Here is a 19,546-nt window from a genome sequence, read left to right as displayed (position 1 = left end):
AAATACACATGAATATGAAAATAAATCAATAGAACATACATATAAATAGGTGAAAAAATAAGAAGAAATATGACATACCTTGTTAGGGTAGAAGAAGAAGGTCTGAAAAGAGAAGAGTTACGGTGAATGAATAGAAAAATGCCACATGAATGAAAGAATGAAGAATATGAATGGTTAATAAAATTAAAAAAAATTAGGATAAAATTATAATTGGATTATTAATTGATTTCATTCCATTGGATACACTTCAATTTGGAAAAATGAAAAATGGATTAAAAAATGGAATTGATTCCATCACACTCCATTTCATTCTATTCATTTTTTTAAAAACCAAAACAATGGAATATAACACCACTCTATTCATTCCATTCCATCCATTTCCATTACTACAAACAAACCGTTAATACTCCACACAATTTTAGCATAAAAAATAGAGAATTAATTTTCATCCCACGCAGCGCACGAGTATGCATCTTGTATTTTATTATTGAGAGTATCTCTAAAGATTTGTTTAGAATATTTTATCGTTGTTTTGCATGAGAAGATACCTTCCAAAAATGGGTATAACTTGGGATTTCTTCTCCGGACATTTATGCCGTCACCGTCCGCAACGAAACACCGACGAAGAGAAGCGATCAAACAATGGAGTCACCATTCAAATCTGACATATTGAAAGGAAAAGTAGCATTGATAACAGGTGGAGCATCTGGAATCGGGTTTGAAATATCAACATAGTTAGGGAAACATGGTGCTTCCGTTGCTCTCATGGGTCGTCGGAAACAAGTTCTTCAAACCGCTGTTTCTGTTCTCCAGTCACTTTCAATTCCGGCCGTTGGCTTTGACGGTGATGTCAGGATGCAGGAAGATGCTGCCAGAGTCGTTGAATCCACTTTCAAACATTTTGGAAAGATTGATATTCTTATTAGTTCTGCTGCTGGTAATTTTCTTGCTGCGGCTGAGGATCTCTCCACAAATGGATTTCGAACTGGTCAGTATTCTCCAATACTTACTTATTATTCAACCTCACTTATACTTTTGCTCAACAACTAAATACAACCTTGTATTCAAGTATTCAAATTAAGAAGAATTTAGCCAAGTACAAGCAATTCTTATTTTTCTTCTTCTTTTTTATCATTGGTGCATACTAATCCATCTTCATTTACATGATTTAATATCTTCCCACAAGTTCATGGTTGGTATATATGTCAACCATTTTCAACTTGGATAGCAGCTCATTAAATTGCTGGGGATGTAAGGCCTTAGTAAAGAAATTAGCTAATTGATTTTTGGACTTTATGGACAGCAATTTCATGATTCATTTGCTTTGCTTCTCTCTCACTATATGACAATCAATTTCCAAGTGTTTTGTTCTCTTATAAAATACTGGATTAGCTGCAATATGTAAAGCACTTTAATTATCACAGTATATGACTGGTGTCCTTGTGCATTTTATCTTCAAATCATCTATGAGATACAAAACCCACTATAGTTCACAAGTGGAAGTTGCAAGGGCTCTGTACTCAGTTTTTGATGAGGATCTCGAGATTGTCAACTGTTTCTTGCTTCTCCACGAAATAAGTGACTTGTCAAGGAAGAAACATTGACCTGATGTTGACCTTCTAGTATCTAAACACCCTCCCCAATCTACATCTGAATATCCATTGAGTTGCATAGTTGAATCTTTAGGAAACAGTGTGTCTCGACCTGGACATGTCTTGAAATATTTGAGGACTCTACATACTGCATTGAAGTGAGTCATAGTTGGAGCAGATAAGAACTCACTCAGTTGTTGTGTGTAGAATGTTATGTCTAGTCTTGTTGCATTCAAGTACAACCGTCTACCTACAAGTCTCTTGTATGCAGGAATGTCTGAATATGGAGAACTTGAATCCTGATGAAGCTTGACTGCAGGATCAGATGGAGTAGAGATTGACTTGGATTCAATGAAACCTTAGTCTTCCAAAAGATCATGACAATACTTTCTTTGACATAGCAATATTCTTTCTTTTGAATGAGCTACCTCAATGCCTAGGAAGTATTTCAGATTGCCTAAATCCTTGATTTTGAAGGTATTGTCCAAAGCTATCTTTTGATTGATGTGAATTTTTTTAAGTCATTTTCTGCCAAAATGACATCATCAACATACACCAATAAGATAATAAGAGAAGACGAGCTTGCCTTGATGAACAAGGAATGGTCTGAGATGGCTTGTTGATGTTGATGATTAAGAAGAAACATTGTAAGTCTTCCATACCATCGCCTACTAGCTTGTTAAAGCCCGTAAAGGGATTTATAAGCTTACACACTTGATTGGGTTTGGATGTTGATACTCCTAGTGGCACAGTCATGTAAACATCTTGTAAACATCTTCTTGAAGATCTCCATGTAGAAGGCATTATTTACATCCAATTGATGTAAATGCCAATGATGAAGAGAAGCAAGAGCTAACATAAATTTGCCTGTGGTGAGTTTTGCAACTGGACAATAAGTGTCCAAGTAATCAAGGCCTTCTATCTGATTATAGCCTTTAGAAACTAATATGACCTTAAATCTATCAATGGAGTCATTTGTCAAATACTTGATCTTATATACCCACATGCAGCCAATAGGCATGACTCCTGGTGGTAAATCGACTAATTTTCATGTACCTACTTTCTCAAGAGCATTGAGTTCCAATTGCATGACTTGTTTCTAACACTCGTGTTTGGATGCTTCAGAGTATGTTTTTGGTTCCGTTTGAGACATTAGTGATAGAGAGTAGTGTGAATGTGAGGGAGATAACTTTTGATGAGAAATGAATTGAGTCAAAGGATAAACAATATCTTTGAATTTTTTGTCTGAAGTAGCTGTAGAGTTGCATTTATAATCTTGCAAATAAGAGGAATGATGTCTCAATCTTGAAGAGGTTTTGGTAGGTGGCTCAGGGTGAGTTGTAGACTGGGGTTGAGTAGAGTTATATGAGATTTGAATATGTTGGTCATGGTTTGGGGTTGGTGTAGGATGAGGTGAAGGTATGTTGATTGAATCAGTGGTTTGGTCATTGTTTAAGTTGGATGTGGAATGAGGTGAAATCACGTGGGTTGGATAAGTGGTGGAAGTTTCATGTTGAGTAGTGGTGTTTTGATCATGTTCAGAAGGAAAATAGTTTCATGATGTAGAAGAGGATTGGGATGAAGGTTCATAAGGAAGTATGTGTTCATGGAATGTAACATTTCTAGAAACGAAAATTTCATTGGTGTGGAAGTCAAGTAAAAGAAAACCATTTCATACTAGTTTTGTATCCCAAGAAGATACATTTTCTTGCTTTGGGATCAATCTTTGTTCTATAAGCTTGAAGAGTGGAAACATAGCATAGTGAACCAAAAACTTTAAAGGAGTTGATGTCAGGCAGTTCATTATGCATGACCTGGTAAGGTGACTGGTTTTGAAGGATATGTGTAGGCACTCTATTGATAATGTAAGTGGCAAACTGAAGAGCAAACAACCAATATGGTTTAGGTAATTTTGACCGGTATAAAAGGGCTCAACCAACATTCAACAAGTGTTGATGTTTGCTTTCAACCCTTCCATTTGGTTAGGGTTTTCAACGCATGATTTTTGATGAAGTATGCCTTTGGAAGCATAGAACTGATTAAGTAAGAATTCAGGGCCATTATATGACCTGGCTATTTTTGGTGTTTTGTGGAATTGGTTGATGTTAATGAAATTTTGAACTTGTGTGGAGACCTCAGATTTTGTTTTCGTGAGAATGATCCATACCAATCTTGTATGATCATCAAGAATGGTCAAAAAATATTTGTGATCGTGTATGGAAGGTATAACAAAAGATCCCCAATTATCAAAGTGTAATAAGCCAAAATTGTTAGAGGCAATTGAATAACTTGTAGGATAAGGTAACTTTCTATGCTAAGCCATGTGACAAATATTACAAGTAGGATTATATGACAATATTTGTGACATTTGTTTAATCAGATACATGTCCTAATCTAAAGTGTCATAGGGCTGACATGGGAATTACAAGGTTTGTAGTAAGGGAATGTGAAATAGAACTAGTGATGTGATATGCATTGGCTTGGTCAGTTAGGGACTGAGTGATGGCGGGTTGAGCATGGTCATTGGCCTCAAGATGTGTGTCCTTTATATGTAATTTATATAAGCTATTCTCCTCACTACCCAAACTAATCATCCTCTGGGTGTTCAGTTCTTGCAATAGACATTGTTTGACAAAAAAAACAGCAGAGCAGTTTAGATTTTGACACAGTTTTGATATTGAAATGAGATTAAGGCTAAATTTTGGTGCATATAATACATGATGAACATAAAGAAGAGGTGAAAAAACAATGTTGTTGGCATATTGAACTATGACACAATTTCCATTTGGATGCTTGACTAAAATTGGCTGAATTATATAGTAAGAACAGATCATTTTTAATGAGGAGCATATATGGTCATTGGCCCTAGAGTCCAAAATCCACGAAGAAGAAGATAAAGTAGGACTGGAAACTGTATTACACATGATACCTGAAACTGGTTCAACATGTGAGTGACTAGATGAAACTTGATTGGTGATGGATGTTGGAACTGAAGAATTCAAGTTAGACTTTTGTAGCAGTGTGATGAGTTGGTCATACTGAGCTTGAGAAATTGATGCATGATTAATTGGAGCAGAAGGAACCTTTATCCCACTTGGAGCTAGTGATGAACAACTTGACTGGCATTGATAGAGGATTTGTTTTTGTTGAAGTCAGGATAGCCATACTTTTGATAGCAAAAATCAATGGTGTGTCCACTTCTATTGCAGAAAGTACATATTCTAGCAGAGGTTTTGCCAGTATTGAAACCAACTTTATGCTTGAAATCAGATCTATGAGCTGTATTAACCAAGATTGAATTGTCTTCAACAGCTAGATTTTTTGTGATTACCTTCTTCTTGAACCACAAGAGAGTAGATTTGATGGATGGCAAAGGGTCCATGAGCAAAATCTGAGTTTTCACAACTGAGAATGTATCATTCAACCCTGTAAGAAACTGAATAGCTTGATCTTCTAATCTCTATTCTTGAGCATTTTTAATGGCATCACAACGACATCTATGATAACATGTACACATTGGTAAGGGACGATGAGAGTTAAGTTCTTCCCATAATCCCTTCAACTCAAGAAAATATTCCAATACAGATTTTAAGTTTTGTTTCAAACTGTTAATGGAAGATTTAAGTGTAGCTATCCTAACACGGTCAGCTTTGGAAAATCTTTCACGTAAATTATCCCAAACATCCATCACATTTTCATAAAAAACAATAATGGAAGCAATTTGATCACTAACCGAATTTATGATCCAAGAATGAACAAGATGGTTGCATCTTTTCTATTGAGCAAAATTGAGATCGTCTGCAGGAGGAATTTGAATTGAGCCATCAACGAACTTCAACTTGTTCTTGGCGCCAAGGGCATCTTTCATTGACTTGTGTCATGCAAGATAGTTTGAACCATCAAGCTTTGGAGTAACATTGACTGAATTGGTTCCTTCACTCGGATGGACATAGTATATTGAATCAAGATCAACTTGATTTGATGGTGCAAGGCGCAGAGGCATATTTGGATCGATGACGAAGAAGAAGAATACGAAACAAAGATGAATAGAAAAGAGGAAACACACTACAATTACTGCAATTAACCGAAACGGAAGTTGCAGAGAAGAAAAGGATGAAAAACATAATCAACAAAGAAGATTGAATGAGATGATGGTAATGTTCATTGATTCTACTGATACCATATTGAAGTATTTAAAATGAATATATGAATTGAAATTTCTCATTAAAAACTTAGCCAAGTACAAGCAATTCTTATATACATGATTAGTTACTTCTATGATAAGCTACTATGCTCCATTCACACACTAACTTTTCTTAGCATGCGAGAAACTAACTTTCAACCATAAAAATCAATTTCCAATGGATTAGAGTTAATTAGTTGTGGAAAACTAACTGATTTTTTCTCTTCTTTATTATTGTTGCATACTAATTCATCTTCATTTACATGATTTAACATCTTGTTTTAAATATTCCAAAATTGAATAAGAGAAATGAATTAGTGATGAATTTTAAGTGTGGTTGACAGTTTTGGATATCGATTCTGTTGGTACATTCACTATGTGCCATGAAGCACTTAAATATCTCAAGAAAGGGGGACCAGGAAGGGACTCTTCTAGTGGCGGAGGAGTAATAATGAACCTTAGTGTTACCCTGCATTACACAGCAACTTGGTATCAAATTCACGTATCTGCAGCTAAGGCAGCTGTTGATGCCATTACAAGGAACTTGGCACTGGAATGGGGAACAGATCATGATATTAGAGTCAATGGGATTGCACCAGGTCCAATAAGTGGCACTCCTGGCATTAGTAAAATGGATCCTGAAGGAGTCGGTAGCAAATCCAGAGACGAAATGCCTCTATATAAACCTGGTGAGAAATGGGATATTGCAATGGCTTCTCTCTACCTAGTATCAAATGCAGGTTAGCAAATTTGTCTGGTTACCCAAATATTTTATTTTATTTTATTACTTCAATCTTGTAACAAGGTTAAGATGCAGCTTACTAACTTTGTGTATGTTCATTATATGGCACAATACAAGGTATCTAGCTCCATGTTGAAACACGTTCATATGCACTAGTGTTTTAAATATTGGACCCAACTAATCGGTTGAATCGGTCAAAACGGGAACTAAAGAGGTGTGGTTTGATTGTTGGATCGGATATGCTATTCAACCAGTAGAAACCGACTAGAACCGATAAAAATCAATGAACCGTCAGTTTTGGAAATTCGGCGGATATAATAATGTTTTTTTCAGACAAAATGACACCGTTTTGATAAAATTTTAAAAAATAAAATAAAATAAAAATATAATTATACTTTGATTAAAAAAAAATTTAATAATTTTTCTTATTTGTAATTAGATTTTGTTCAAAATTTATTCGGAGTTGTATTTTGTACTATTTTGTTGTGTGTGATGATTATATTTATAATTTTAACTTAAATATACTCTGAAATTTTGTAGGTGTCGTAATATTTTTTAGAGATCGAGTCAATCGATTCGATTGATTTAATAAATAGTATATAGTTTTGTTATAGAGACCGATTTGTTTAACTGGTTATCCGATTTAATTCGATTTAGTCATGCAGTTCGATTGATCCAGCACCCTCACTGATTTGATAACCGGTTCGGTTTTTAAAACATCATGCATGTGGAGTTAATCTGCAAACCTTGATATGAGACTTAATGGTGTATTTTGCTGGGATCATCTGAAAGCCTTGAAACACATTCCTTCAAAGTCAGGGAGAAGTATGATTATTGAAATTTCAGAATATAGTTTTTGTTAAAGAATATATTAAATTAGTACCTTTTCTTCTATTTCATTTTCATTTTTACTCAGTGCTGAGTAATAAGCATCTAGTTGTCTTGAAAATGGTTGCATTTATTTACCCTAGGTATTTGTAACAGTGAATTATTTTATTCCTTGTTTATTTGTCTATGGAAACTTAAAATTTGTTTAAATATGTGAAAGAAAATTTGTCTATGGAAACTTAATAAATAAATTGAAATTAGTACAAACATAGACTTATAAATTCTGACTTGTGGCTACATCCAACAAAAAAAGTGTGATTGTTGGAACTGCTTGCAAATTCTGCTGTAATACTGTTAAAACCAGATGTATGAAATTATATCTAATTAGCTTCATACTGAATAAAACTAAAATTTGAGCTTATAACTTTATTTTCAACTATTAATACAATTTATACAACCACCAGAGTTGAATACAGAATTACAACATTATGAAATACATGACAACGTAACTACTTTAATTTAGCAAAAACATGGCCGAGGATATGTGAAAGGTCTCCAATGCTAATTGGTTTTAGACATTGAGGAGGTAAACCAGCTGTTGGTTGAATAACAGCTCCATCCATTATGTTCTCCCCAATTGTTCCGTGAATGTGTAGAAGTGCTGATTTTCTAATGGAAAAGCTTATATCTTCAAATGTGAGTTTCTAATGCTTTAACATCTATGGAGAGGAGCCGGATATATATCAGGTGCCTCATACCGTAGACTACCATTATGCCGTAATGATCCATCCTGCATTGTTTGGAGGAAAACGGGGTATACTTCCAAATGAGCAATAAAGAAGAAAATCAAATCAATTCTAAATTAGTAATATTCATGACAAAACATAAGTTAAGTGTACAATGCACACTCATAATCTGCTCATCCCATGCCGTTCTTTTAAAGATTTTTTTATACTGTCAATCAATCGTAATCGTTAAAATCCATTGTGATTTCTAATCTTTTTACAAATACAAATCATGTCTCTTTCCCAAAATACCAAATCAGCAACTTTTTAAACCAATTTATGGAGTAGGGTCAAGAAAGTACCTCTTCAAAGTTTACTTGGAATGGCTTAATAAAGTCCTCAAACATTACCGGAGACATTGTTTTCATTTTTTCTTCAACCTCCTGTGGAAACAGTGTTTCAGCGGAAGAGAGAAGAAAGGCCAAAAGCATCAAACTCAAGGCGTAGGGGAAATAAATTCCAAAAGAAATAAGCTTGTATCATAAATTTGATCATTGCCACATCTTTCTTCATAAATAACTTAAATTTACCCATAAGGTAAAGTAGGATTATGTGCCTCAGAGATGTTCAAAAGATAAAACCAATTTTAGGCCTCCATTGAACATCTTATAAAACTATTCCTCAAACAAAACAAAAAAAAAAACAGTTCATTTAGTTTAGTCTTTGACATAAGTGAAACATGAGTACTTTTTATAGTCACCGCACCACCTCTTCTAGTTTAAGGAGAACGAAAAAGCAAAAATATAGAGCATAGCTTACCAATCCAGTTATTCTCGACTTCTCCAATAGTTCTCTTGCAACCAAGTCTAGGATGTGCTTATTATCCATCAAAGCATTCATTGCAAGTTCTTCAGTTTCTTCAATGTACTGTCACAGCGTATCAAACAACTTTAAATCATTGAAGTATAGGGATCACATAAATGTTCCCTTTACTTGCGTGATAACATAGAACATGCGGCTTTATTTGATTCAAGATTGACTTCAAATGCCATGCAAAAAAGATAGAGAGAAAGTAAAAGAATATTACCCTTGTCAACTCCCGCATAAATAGCTCAGATAACTCTGCTGACATTTTTGTAGGAATTACTTGTGGATCATCCCACTAATCAGGAATATAAAAAAAATATCAAATGTTATTTTCAGTTAACAGTACAAAGAGTGGTGTACACAAACAAAATTTCTGTTTCAAAGGAGGATTTACTCTATATCTTATCAAATCGCCATCTGAAGTGTCTGGCCGATTAACTAAGCCAACTCTTTTTGTTAAAGCTATTAACCCCAACTTTCTATTTTGAGGGCTGATTACCATCTCCCTAGCAATCTGAAATCAAATTTAAAAGAAAGTGAACTGACTAAATTTGATACACATGTTAGTTGGTGTTTTATAAGCAAAAGTATATTAGAGAATACTACAAGTATTACAAAACTGCCATTTGATTTTCACTTTGTTTCTTATTTTCAAAGATTACCATAGGAAGTAATGAAAACTTTTTATCTTTATTCTTTAACCTAATAGAATGCCTTAAAATCAGTCCATAATAACATCGGCAATGTCAATCATTTCCTTGAGGTAACAAACATATCTTAAAATAATATAGTACTTACCTTTGTTATCTTTTCTAGATCATCCCTTCCTCCATCAGTAATATCACCACCAAATACAACATGTTCAGCACATCGACCACCATGAGCCACTACCATTTGCATTTTAAAGTAACCAAAAGTTGCATAACCTTGGTCTACCGTATCTTCTCGAGGGTAGAAAACAGATATTGCAGTTTCCTGCATAAGTCAAACAGAAGTTCATACAAAGCGATAGTAACAGTAATCAAATATCATCATTTTGTAACCAGATATCATATCATACCTTACCACCGGGCAGAAGCTGTGAGAATGCATGCCAGTCAAATCGAGGAAATAAGTGAGCAAGCACAATATGACCGGCTTCATGTACAGCAAGCAGTCTCTTTTTTTCAAAAGATACCTATAGTACAGCAAAAATATTAAATACAGAATGTTTCACTATATTAGATCCACAGTAAAAATTACAAAAGACAAACATACTCTTTCTTCACACTTCTTCTGTTCATCCTCGGTGATAAGAACACCCATACCCTCAAGCAGCTGTTTATCTAGAACATCAACAATGTCTTGCTGGAAAATTTTGGAATGCCCTTTTCTCACCTGAAACCAACAACTTCATAGGATTAAAATAAGGGAAACATAAAAGCTATAATTTTAATTTCATGTTTCATCATAGATTACTCTCAAATAACAAGATCAAAATATCGTCATTGTCAAAATTAATACAAGATGCTGAAATAATATTAAACGACTTGTGTATGAATTATTTATTAAGACTAAGAATGAATAAAATTTAATAGACTGCTTAGACGAAACAAAAAAGGACCAATACTTGGTAACTATAAGAAATTGATATATTTTATTCCCTTCTATATTTTGTTGTAAAATAATGGTCGTGTAGAATCGAAGTATATTATATATGCTTTATCCAACTTAAATATGGAAGAAAAACAAAAACAGAAAATGAACAAGACATAATAACCTTACCACCTTATATAATTTACAATCCTACATAGTTTAATCTTATTTTCCTTTTCTGATAGTTATATCTAAAAGCACCGAGGGGAGCTAGTCTATGCAAGAGGTGAAATTTGAAGAATAGTAAGCTATAAGCCTACAATTGTTTATGCTGCACAAACACAAACCTACCGACATTATTGCTGCTTCATTGACAAGGTTTCTTATATCTGCTCCGGAGAATCCAACAGTACGGAAAACAAGCTGTTCAGGGACAGAAAGAGTATAGTCAGCAAAAAACACAATTGATATGATTCGCTGGTTTAAACCTTAATCTATGCTTCTAATAAATACAAGGCTTAGGATTCGCTGGTTTAAATACTCAGACTCTGTTGTGTAGTTTAGGCACACAATTACACAATATTATGCCTCTATTTTCTCTTATTAAAGAGACTTAACAATTCCTCTAAACGATGATGTGCCTATTTAGAGAAGATAAGAAATCAACTGAAAGTTCAATTGAGAGAGGGGAAGTGGGAAGAGAGATAGCAGTAAACTAAATATATAGATAACACATATACCTTGGTGAAATGCACATCCTCTGCGAGTTGCTTTCCAGAACTGTGCACGTCAAAAATTTTGACTCTTTGATCTGCATCAGGCAAGCCAATGAATAGACGCCGATCAATTCGTCCAGGTCGAATAAATTCAAGATCTAATTCATCTGGCCTATTTGTGGCACAGATAAATATGACCGCTTGTCTGAGGGATAGACGGTCAACACCAGTTTTTTCCTTCCTAAATTAATGAACAGAGGACTACAAAAGTCATTAACAAAAAAATATAATGAAGATGCAATCAGTATGGATCTTCATACAAAATGATAAGACGGAAGTACTAGAAATTAATATGACATCATATAAAGAGGGTGGACTATTAGTTGTAAAGTGGATGGTTCTTCAACACATAGACCTTCAATAGTGACTTAAAATGGCAACAACTATGAAAAGTATGTGATACCAATGGGGAAAAATCCAAATGGGGGTGTTACAGCATATACAAGGACTAGATCCTCATAATATTATAAAATAGAGGTTCCACTTTCGAGGTTTAACAAGGGGTAAATATGAACTTAACTTTAAGAAAAATGGTCAGAAATCTCGTTGGAGGCGCTATCACATGTAGCAGAGGTTTTTGAAATGCAGATGCTTGATAGTTCGTGAGTGTTAGATTTGTGAGAATCTCATGGATTCAATAAAGAGAACTCTTAAAATTAATCTTTCTCAGTTTTCAATATTGTGAATGTTGTGTAATTACAAGATGTTAGATCTATTTATAGATCATATAATAGCTCAAAACTCTAACTAAATTTCTGTTAGTTAGTTCCTAAAATTTAGGGATTAGTTAGACAGTGCAGTGTAGCAAAATCATTATAAACTTATCTTGGAGGGTTTCAACTAACTCATTGTTAGTTGAACCTTATCCTCTAATAGTGTGCAAGCTCTTCAGCAGGCCTCTGAACTTGAAACTTCAGGGTAAGGTAGACCAGAATGTTCTGGCTGGAAAAATTTCTGCCAATAGAAGGGGTAGAGAACAAATTGGTAAACTGTAACAAGGCGGAAACGAAAGATGAACAATGGCTTCTGAAAAAATGTCATCTGTGAATAGTGGTTCCATGAGATAGGCACGGTTTTTACAATTACTTAGGTAAAGTTGTGGATACACAGCATAGTCTGTTTTACCCATGCTGAATGAGAAAAAATAAAGACATTTGATGTTGAAAGCACGAGTCTCAACTACAAAACATAGTTTGTTTTATATAGTCTTACCGCAATAATAATTACAAAATAAATAGTTTGCAATACTCTGAACAAATGCCAACACATAGTAATAACGTACTCTCCATCAAGCTGTGAAATAAGAGCCTCAAAAGTTGCCCTTCCACGTGGATCCTTCTTAGTATGTCTTCCAGCAATGGCGTCTATTTCATCCACAAATACAAAACAAGGTGCCTGCAGGAAAAATAAATAATATTCATAACCTACCATGCTTAAGCTATAATGAAAACAGCACCCATTGAATAAAATGAGCCGAGTTAAAAATGTTAAGCTTACATATTGAGAGGATTAAAATGTTTCCTATTGAAGAAATATGTAATTACAACAAAGTTTTAGGGATATTTACAATATCAACTGCCACAAGGCTATAGTGGAAAGGATTTGGGGCAAACAGTTATAAAATAATGTACTCATACTTTTAAAATTGTAATTAAGGATTTGAAACATGTTAAAAACATCTAATTTCCATTTATTTGACAAATGGTAAAAATGGATCAAACAAATCTCAGCAAGAGCATCTCTAACAAAGATAAAGCAATAAAAAAAAGGGACCCGGACTCTCATTGAAATTTTAAATTGCATTTGAGACTAGTAGTGGCTGGTGCTTAGTTGCTTACATTTCTCCTAGCAAGGGAAAACATCTCATTAATCCTAGCTGCTCCACTCTTTTCACTATCTGTGAACTCAGCACCAGAAGCAAAAACAAAAGGCAATCCACTCTGTTTTGCAAGTGTCCTTGCAAAAAGTGTTTTTCCTGTTCCTGGAGGTCCAGAGAGTAGAACACCCTGCAATTTGGTTTTTCATCAAACAACTTACCTAGTATTGTATGTCACTTGAAACATATCATTGAAGACAATGACTGGCTATGCAAATATCAAATATTTTACCCGAACAAACTTCACATCCTTTTCATAGAATTGCATAGGATTTCTCATATAGATCAACAACTCATCCAGCATATCCCAAACATCACCTCCCAACACAACTTCCTTGAACATAGATTTTGTTTCACCAACATCTCCAACTGGCTGAAAAACACAGGAATATAACTAGTAAAGAAACTTGGATAGTAAAGCAGTATAAAACGACAAAATATTACAAAATTTGAACCAGATACTTGATTTAAATTTGGATTCCCTGCGTCAGCATTTACAACTTCAGAGGGGTCAATGTTAATATGAAAATTCAAGTAAATAGGTGTCTCTTTCCAATAGAAAAGAGCACTAAATTTAAATATAGACTTATCAAATTAGTTTCCTTAAATCATTAATGGGGTCGTCGTGTTTGTGTTTGTACGTGCTTCATGGATAAAACCACCTTATTATAGCAATAGTATTTATAAGAATATTCCAAATGGCTTTGATGAACAAAAATAACCAACACATCTTACGGGGGGGAAAACTCAACTAAATGCTATAATTTTGATGTGATCTATTCTCTACAGTTTATGTGGTATCAAAAGCTTACCATAATGAAATTATCTGCATAAGCCATATCAAAGAGTTGGTTATACTTCTTGTAAATAAATCGATTGGAAGTGATGTGCAGAAGGGTCAGAGACTCCCTTATAAGCCATAGAATTAGTATTCCAGGTAAAAATGCAATCACAACTTTCAAAAAATAATGGATCTGTTGCTTCTGAAGGAGATCTACTTCCACTCCAGAACTTGTAATAATCTCAAAAAGATAAGGATCGAGAGGGATATCAACCTACAGATAAGAATCATGTTAATCAATCAGATGCCCCCAACAGCAAGAGAACCTTATAGATTTGATATTTCTGATCAGCAGTGTCAATTATTAAGTAACTTACAACATATTCCAATGGGAAACCTTCTTTCATTGTCACATATAATCTTTTCATGTTTTCCGTAAAGACAACAGCTGCAACCTGTCCAAAACAATAGCTTAGCAATTGCCTCCTAACAATACTTGATTTCAAATTTAATGTGCATAAAATTTGACTAGATATAAGGATTCATATGTTCATATGTTAGTTAGTTTGAGATATGTACCTTCATTTGTTATCTTGCAAGTAACTAACTCAGTGTTAGTTATGCTATCTGTCCCCTTAGGGAGCTTCTAGTAGCTCCTTGTGCCACATCATCATAACTAACTCAATGTTAGTTATGATGAGGTGTAGGATTAGATAGCCTAAGGGTGTAGGATTAGCATGTCTATATAAATCCTAATCCTCTTGTAACTGAATTCAATCAATGAATATACAACAGAATTCTCAATGAAATTCAATCTATGTTCTCTACTCTTTCTATTCTAACAGTTAGAACAGAGACACTGCACCTCAACTTTAAAACTTATTAGCCAAAGTCATTATAGTTAGTGATTTGACAAGTGTTAAGAGGTACTAGAACATAAAGTGCAATAGAATTGTATACATAAACCCACCTCGGAACTATCAAGTTTATCAAGAAAATAGTTGTAAGGAAATTTAGGACGATAGCGCCACCATCTCTTAGCTATCCACAGACTTCTTGTTCCCTGAATGGCTGTTGCCTTTTCTGCCACATTCTTGCGAAGACTATTTTCAACCTCTTTCATATCAAACTCAACTGCATATTTGGCATTTAAGGAATTTAATTGCTCAGTGAGACGCTCTTTTCCAAGGATTTCCCTCCATTTATGCAGTCTTTCGCGCCATGTGCCCTCGGTTTGATCTTCGCCTGCTTTCAAACATGAAAATGTACTTCAATAAGAATAAGAATTAAAAGGAAGAAAACTTTGAAATATGTTTCCCATTGGACAGATATAAAAATAAAAACCAAACCCCAATAGAATTGCTTGATTCATATTATTATTATGGCCATATCCAGCCCAGTGCTATTTAAGTAACCTCAGTAATGAGAATTTTAAAAGGGATACATGCAAATCCTCACAAAGAGAGTACTAGGTCCGCCTAAAAGGGATACATTCCATGTTAATAGTTTTAGTTCTTGATTTTTAGCCAACATACATTTTTGAATTATTTTTTGCATCCATATTTAGAACATTATAAAAAGTTCTACCTCAAAATTTAGAATTTTTAACATGGAATGAATTAAATACGAATTTTTAAACGCCAAAAACTCGAGTTAAAAATAAAGAAAAAACTAGACCAAAATACCAAATTTTGAGCTCATTTTGTGGAGGAACTTTTTATAATGTTCTAAACATGCCTGCAAAAAATCACTCAAAATTATATATTGACTTTATAGTAGAGGCTAAACTGCTTGAAGGATAATTTTGTAGACTACAAAGTGCAATATCTTTTAATGGGGACAAAAAAACGAAATTTCATAATTTTGTAGAGAGAAGATATATTTAACCATAAGAAAATAAAATAACTAAATTTTTTAAAAATTAAAGAGAACCTGAAATGGCCAGGTCTTTGGTTAGTTCTTCCTTCTCTTCACTATCGGACCTTTCATCATCCTCTATAGTTTGTTCTACATGTTCCGCAAAAGATTCTTGATCATCCTCCCAAGCATTCTCTCCAACATAAGTGGTATCATGAACAAGTGTTCCATCGGGTCTTTCAAAAAACTTTTTCATTTTAAGGCCTTTCGGCGTTGTCTTCCTCCACAAACCCTTCTTAAGTCTACAATTAAATGACGAAAACCATGGATAAATGTATACAAGACATTAAAACAGTTTGATATGTCAAATTTATATTTATTTATACTATGTAACAAATAAGTGCCAGACGTATTAAAAGCATATGAGAATAAACTACGATTGACTTGCCTTCTGATGTTAGTCGGGGATGGGTCGGGAATTAATGCTTCCATGTAGGCTTCGGTCAACTCTTTCCTTTGGCGATTTAGGTATGGTGCTCGAATTGCTACATATACTCCTCTACAAGCAAATGCCACAACAAATATATACAGAACTAAAGCACCGATTCTCCTAGGTTCCCAATTCTTGACATTCTGGTACAAGAATAAACTTTATTGTTTTAGTTCACATTTTTTTTTTAAAATGAATAACAATAGCACATGTTTCTACAAAAAAAATTTAGCAGACCACAAACAGTTCTAAGATAGAAAACACATAACTGCCAACATAGTCAATTCAATGCTATCCTATATTTCTTCTCAAAGTAATTTTCATAAGCTGTGTCAGTGAATGAAATAAACAACAAAATCTCATTAGAAAGCAATTGAATTGGGTGACCTTCCAATATTCGAACCGGTTCCAATCCAGAAACTTGGACAGCGAAGGAGTTGGAAACTCAGTTCCAAAATTCTTCACACCGTCCACAAACTCACCTGCCTTCACAACACCATCTCCCAAATCAACACCCGTCTCCTTCTTCACCATATCTCCGAATTTCACCAAGAAGCGTCTGGAAGCGCGTTCCAATGACTGTGACCAAGAAGAGCCGTCAGCGGCATTTGGGTCTGGCGTAGATGAAGCTCGAAGCTTGAACTTTCTGCGGCTGGTGAAAGGTGCGGGTAACGTGAAAAAGTTAGAATTTTGAAGAGTTGGGGGGAGTGGTGTTGACGAAATAAGAAATGGGTTTGGGGTATGTGAAATAATGAGATCCATTGATGGCTTTTCAGCTTCTTGGTTTCATTCTCGTTTTGATGATTTGGGAATTTTGGGGTTTAAGTTAAGTCGATGATGGAGGGGTTTATCTATCTCTTGTTCCATTTCTATAATAATAATAATAATATAATAATAATAATAGATAATACTATTTTATTTTATTTTACTTTTTTTAGTAAGTTAAGATGACATCAAATTGGTGTAACATTTCAGTAACTACTTTGCTCATAAATTTTATAATATACTAGACATAATTAGTCATGGATCTTTTAAACTAATTAAATGTTTCTTTAATTTAAAAAATTGTTAGGAAATAGTCTCTTAACTAAATGTTATTTTAAATAGTTTATTTTATTATTTTTTGTCAAAAAAATATTAAGTAGTGACTATGTGGCATGACGGTAGGCAAATGTAACTTGTTGACTTAACATTGATTCTTCATCTTACAGTTTTCATTTTCAGATTCTAGGGTTTAATCTTTATCTTTCGGCTTTTATTTTCAGATCGTTTTCATCTTTCAGCTTTCGTTTTCTTTCTTTTTTATTGTTTATTGCGTTTTTTCGTTTGCTTCCCTGATGTCAAAGAATGCAAGTAGTGCTTCAATGTCAAATAATCAAAGTTTTGCGCTAGTTGGATATATGTTTCGTAGAAACAAGACGGTGAAGTGTTGTTGCCAAGATGAAAGTGTTATTTGTATTATCAGTGATATGAACAATGTGAACCATGGGAGAAAATTTTGGGGTTGTAGAGATTATAGAAATCACATGGATAATGCAGTAATTTCTTCAAGTGGTTAGTGTTGGTGTAAGCCCTAGAGGCCAATACTTTTGGTACTTGTATCGAATTATTTATTAATAATAAAAGGCATTTTCTTTATTATGGTTGATTAATAAAGTCCCTAGAATAGATAGTCCGTTTAATGTATTAAGTGTGACTTAATCATGAGAACACATTAAACATAAGGGCATTGTTCTTAAAGTATCCGTAGTCGAGCTTTAATGTGAAGTGGGATAACATTAAAGCATTAAGACTATTATGTTTGTAGACTGATGATCACATCTCATGGATCATGGATAAAGAGTTATCAAGTCTTAAACATAGGTATGAATATTATGAGTAATATTTATACCGGATTGACCCGCTATGAGAATACTATATAGAAAGTTATGCAAAGTGTCATAAGTTATTCTCATGGTGATAATAGTGTATACCACTCTTCGACCTGAAACCACTATGGATCCTAGATGTAGAGTCGAGTGTTTTATTGCTGATCCAACGTTGTCCGTAACTGGATAACCATAAAGACAGTTGATGGGTACTCCACGAAGCATGCTGAGGGACATGAGTGTCCTAGATGGAATTTGTCAATCCTGCGTAACAGGATAAATGTTTATGGGCCCAATATTGAACTGGACAAGGGTGACACGGTCTATACCTTGTGTTCAATATAGACATAAGGGCAAAGGGGTAATTATACACATAATGATTATCACATGAGGTTTTGTCAGATCACATGACATTTTCGTGACTTGGGTAGCAGTGATGTGTTGCTAGATATCGCTCACTATTTATTATGTTAAATGCGTGATTTAATATAATTGTCAACGCCGCGAAAACCTATAGGGTCACACACAAAGGACGGATTGATGAGAGATAGAATAATTAAGGAACATCGCAAGGTACGGTTTACTTAAGTAGAATACGAAATATGGTAAGGTACCAAATACTTAAGTGATTTTGGCATTTTATAAGATATGGGCCAAAATGCACTTAAGTGGGCTTTTTGGCTTGAAGCCCACACAAGTGGTTCTATAAATAGAACCCCTTGGGTAGAAGCATAGTAACTGCCTGAGACAGAAAACACAACTGAAGAGTTGGAACTTCGTATCTCTCTCTCACTCAAAGCCTTCATTCATAACAGCTAGCACTGCGATTGAAGGAATCCGTTCGTGTGGACTGAGTAGAGACGTTGTCATCGTTCAACGTTCGTGATCGCCCCGTGGATCTGTATCAAAGGTTTTGATCATTATCAGAAATCTGCACCAAAGGTTTGAATCGCCACAAGAGGTAACGATTCTATCACTGATCATGCCCTTTCGTAAGGATCACTAAATGGAGAAAATTTTAAATTCCGCTGCGCCTTGAATGGCAATTCTCCATCAGTTAGGTGATGAAATAGTTGATGAAAGGGATTTGAAGATTGAAAGGCAAATGAAGAAGATTTCAAATTTGAAGAACGAGGTTCTTCATACTATAGGATGGTTGAAAATGTCCATTATGGTTGAGATTTTGAGCTTAGACTTTAATCTTGTGTTTGTAACAATGTATTTCAAATATGTTGGGATTTTGAACTTAGGGTAATGCAGTGTGTTGTCATGAATTTATCAATGTAATTTAGCTGGGTTAATTTTGTATTTGTCATGAGTTTATTTATGTAACACTTTTGTTGGTTTAATGCATAATGTTATGATAAGCAACTTGTGTTCATTATA

General features: G+C 34.3%; 2 protein-coding genes across 4 annotated transcripts; one reads left to right on the top strand and one right to left on the bottom strand.

Annotated features, from left to right (window-relative positions):
• The first annotated feature begins 347 nt into the window (after positions 1-347).
• LOC127075440 (peroxisomal 2,4-dienoyl-CoA reductase [(3E)-enoyl-CoA-producing]) lies at positions 348-7,555 on the top strand. 2 transcript variants are annotated; one of them, XM_051016900.1, is made up of 3 exons: positions 348-988; positions 6,120-6,515; positions 7,183-7,555. In XM_051016900.1, exons 1-3 carry the CDS (start codon positions 766-768, stop codon positions 7,206-7,208), a joined length of 645 nt encoding a protein of 214 aa, XP_050872857.1. In that variant the 5' UTR covers positions 348-765; the 3' UTR covers positions 7,209-7,555. The 2 variants fall into 2 exon arrangements, 1 of the variants encoding a protein (XP_050872857.1); XR_007786448.1 differs by lacking the exon at positions 348-988 and adding an exon at positions 997-5,746 and having other exon boundaries at positions 6,120-7,555.
• A 190-nt stretch (positions 7,556-7,745) lies between these two features.
• On the bottom strand, positions 7,746-17,149 carry LOC127075439 (ATP-dependent zinc metalloprotease FTSH 12, chloroplastic). 2 transcript variants are annotated; one of them, XM_051016897.1, is made up of 19 exons: positions 16,680-17,149; positions 16,251-16,435; positions 15,878-16,104; positions 14,916-15,193; positions 14,323-14,400; positions 13,977-14,219; positions 13,397-13,537; positions 13,127-13,294; positions 12,571-12,683; positions 11,253-11,469; positions 10,864-10,935; positions 10,195-10,314; positions 9,998-10,114; positions 9,736-9,912; positions 9,332-9,451; positions 9,158-9,232; positions 8,890-8,997; positions 8,433-8,513; positions 7,746-8,135 (listed from the first exon to the last, which is right to left on the bottom strand). In XM_051016897.1, exons 1-19 carry the CDS (start codon positions 17,052-17,054, stop codon positions 8,058-8,060), a joined length of 2,973 nt encoding a protein of 990 aa, XP_050872854.1. In that variant the 5' UTR covers positions 17,055-17,149; the 3' UTR covers positions 7,746-8,057. The 2 variants fall into 2 exon arrangements, with proteins under 2 accessions (XP_050872854.1, XP_050872855.1); XM_051016898.1 differs by having other exon boundaries at positions 14,916-15,190; positions 16,680-17,148.
• Between the last annotated feature and the right edge of the window lie 2,397 nt (positions 17,150-19,546).

This window comes from Lathyrus oleraceus, chromosome 4 (genome assembly GCF_024323335.1).
Source record: "Lathyrus oleraceus cultivar Zhongwan6 chromosome 4, CAAS_Psat_ZW6_1.0, whole genome shotgun sequence".
Classification (NCBI taxonomy): Eukaryota; Viridiplantae; Streptophyta; class Magnoliopsida; order Fabales; family Fabaceae; genus Lathyrus; species Lathyrus oleraceus.
Note: the sequence above shows the minus strand (reverse complement) of the source record. Positions and strands in the feature narration are given on the sequence as shown.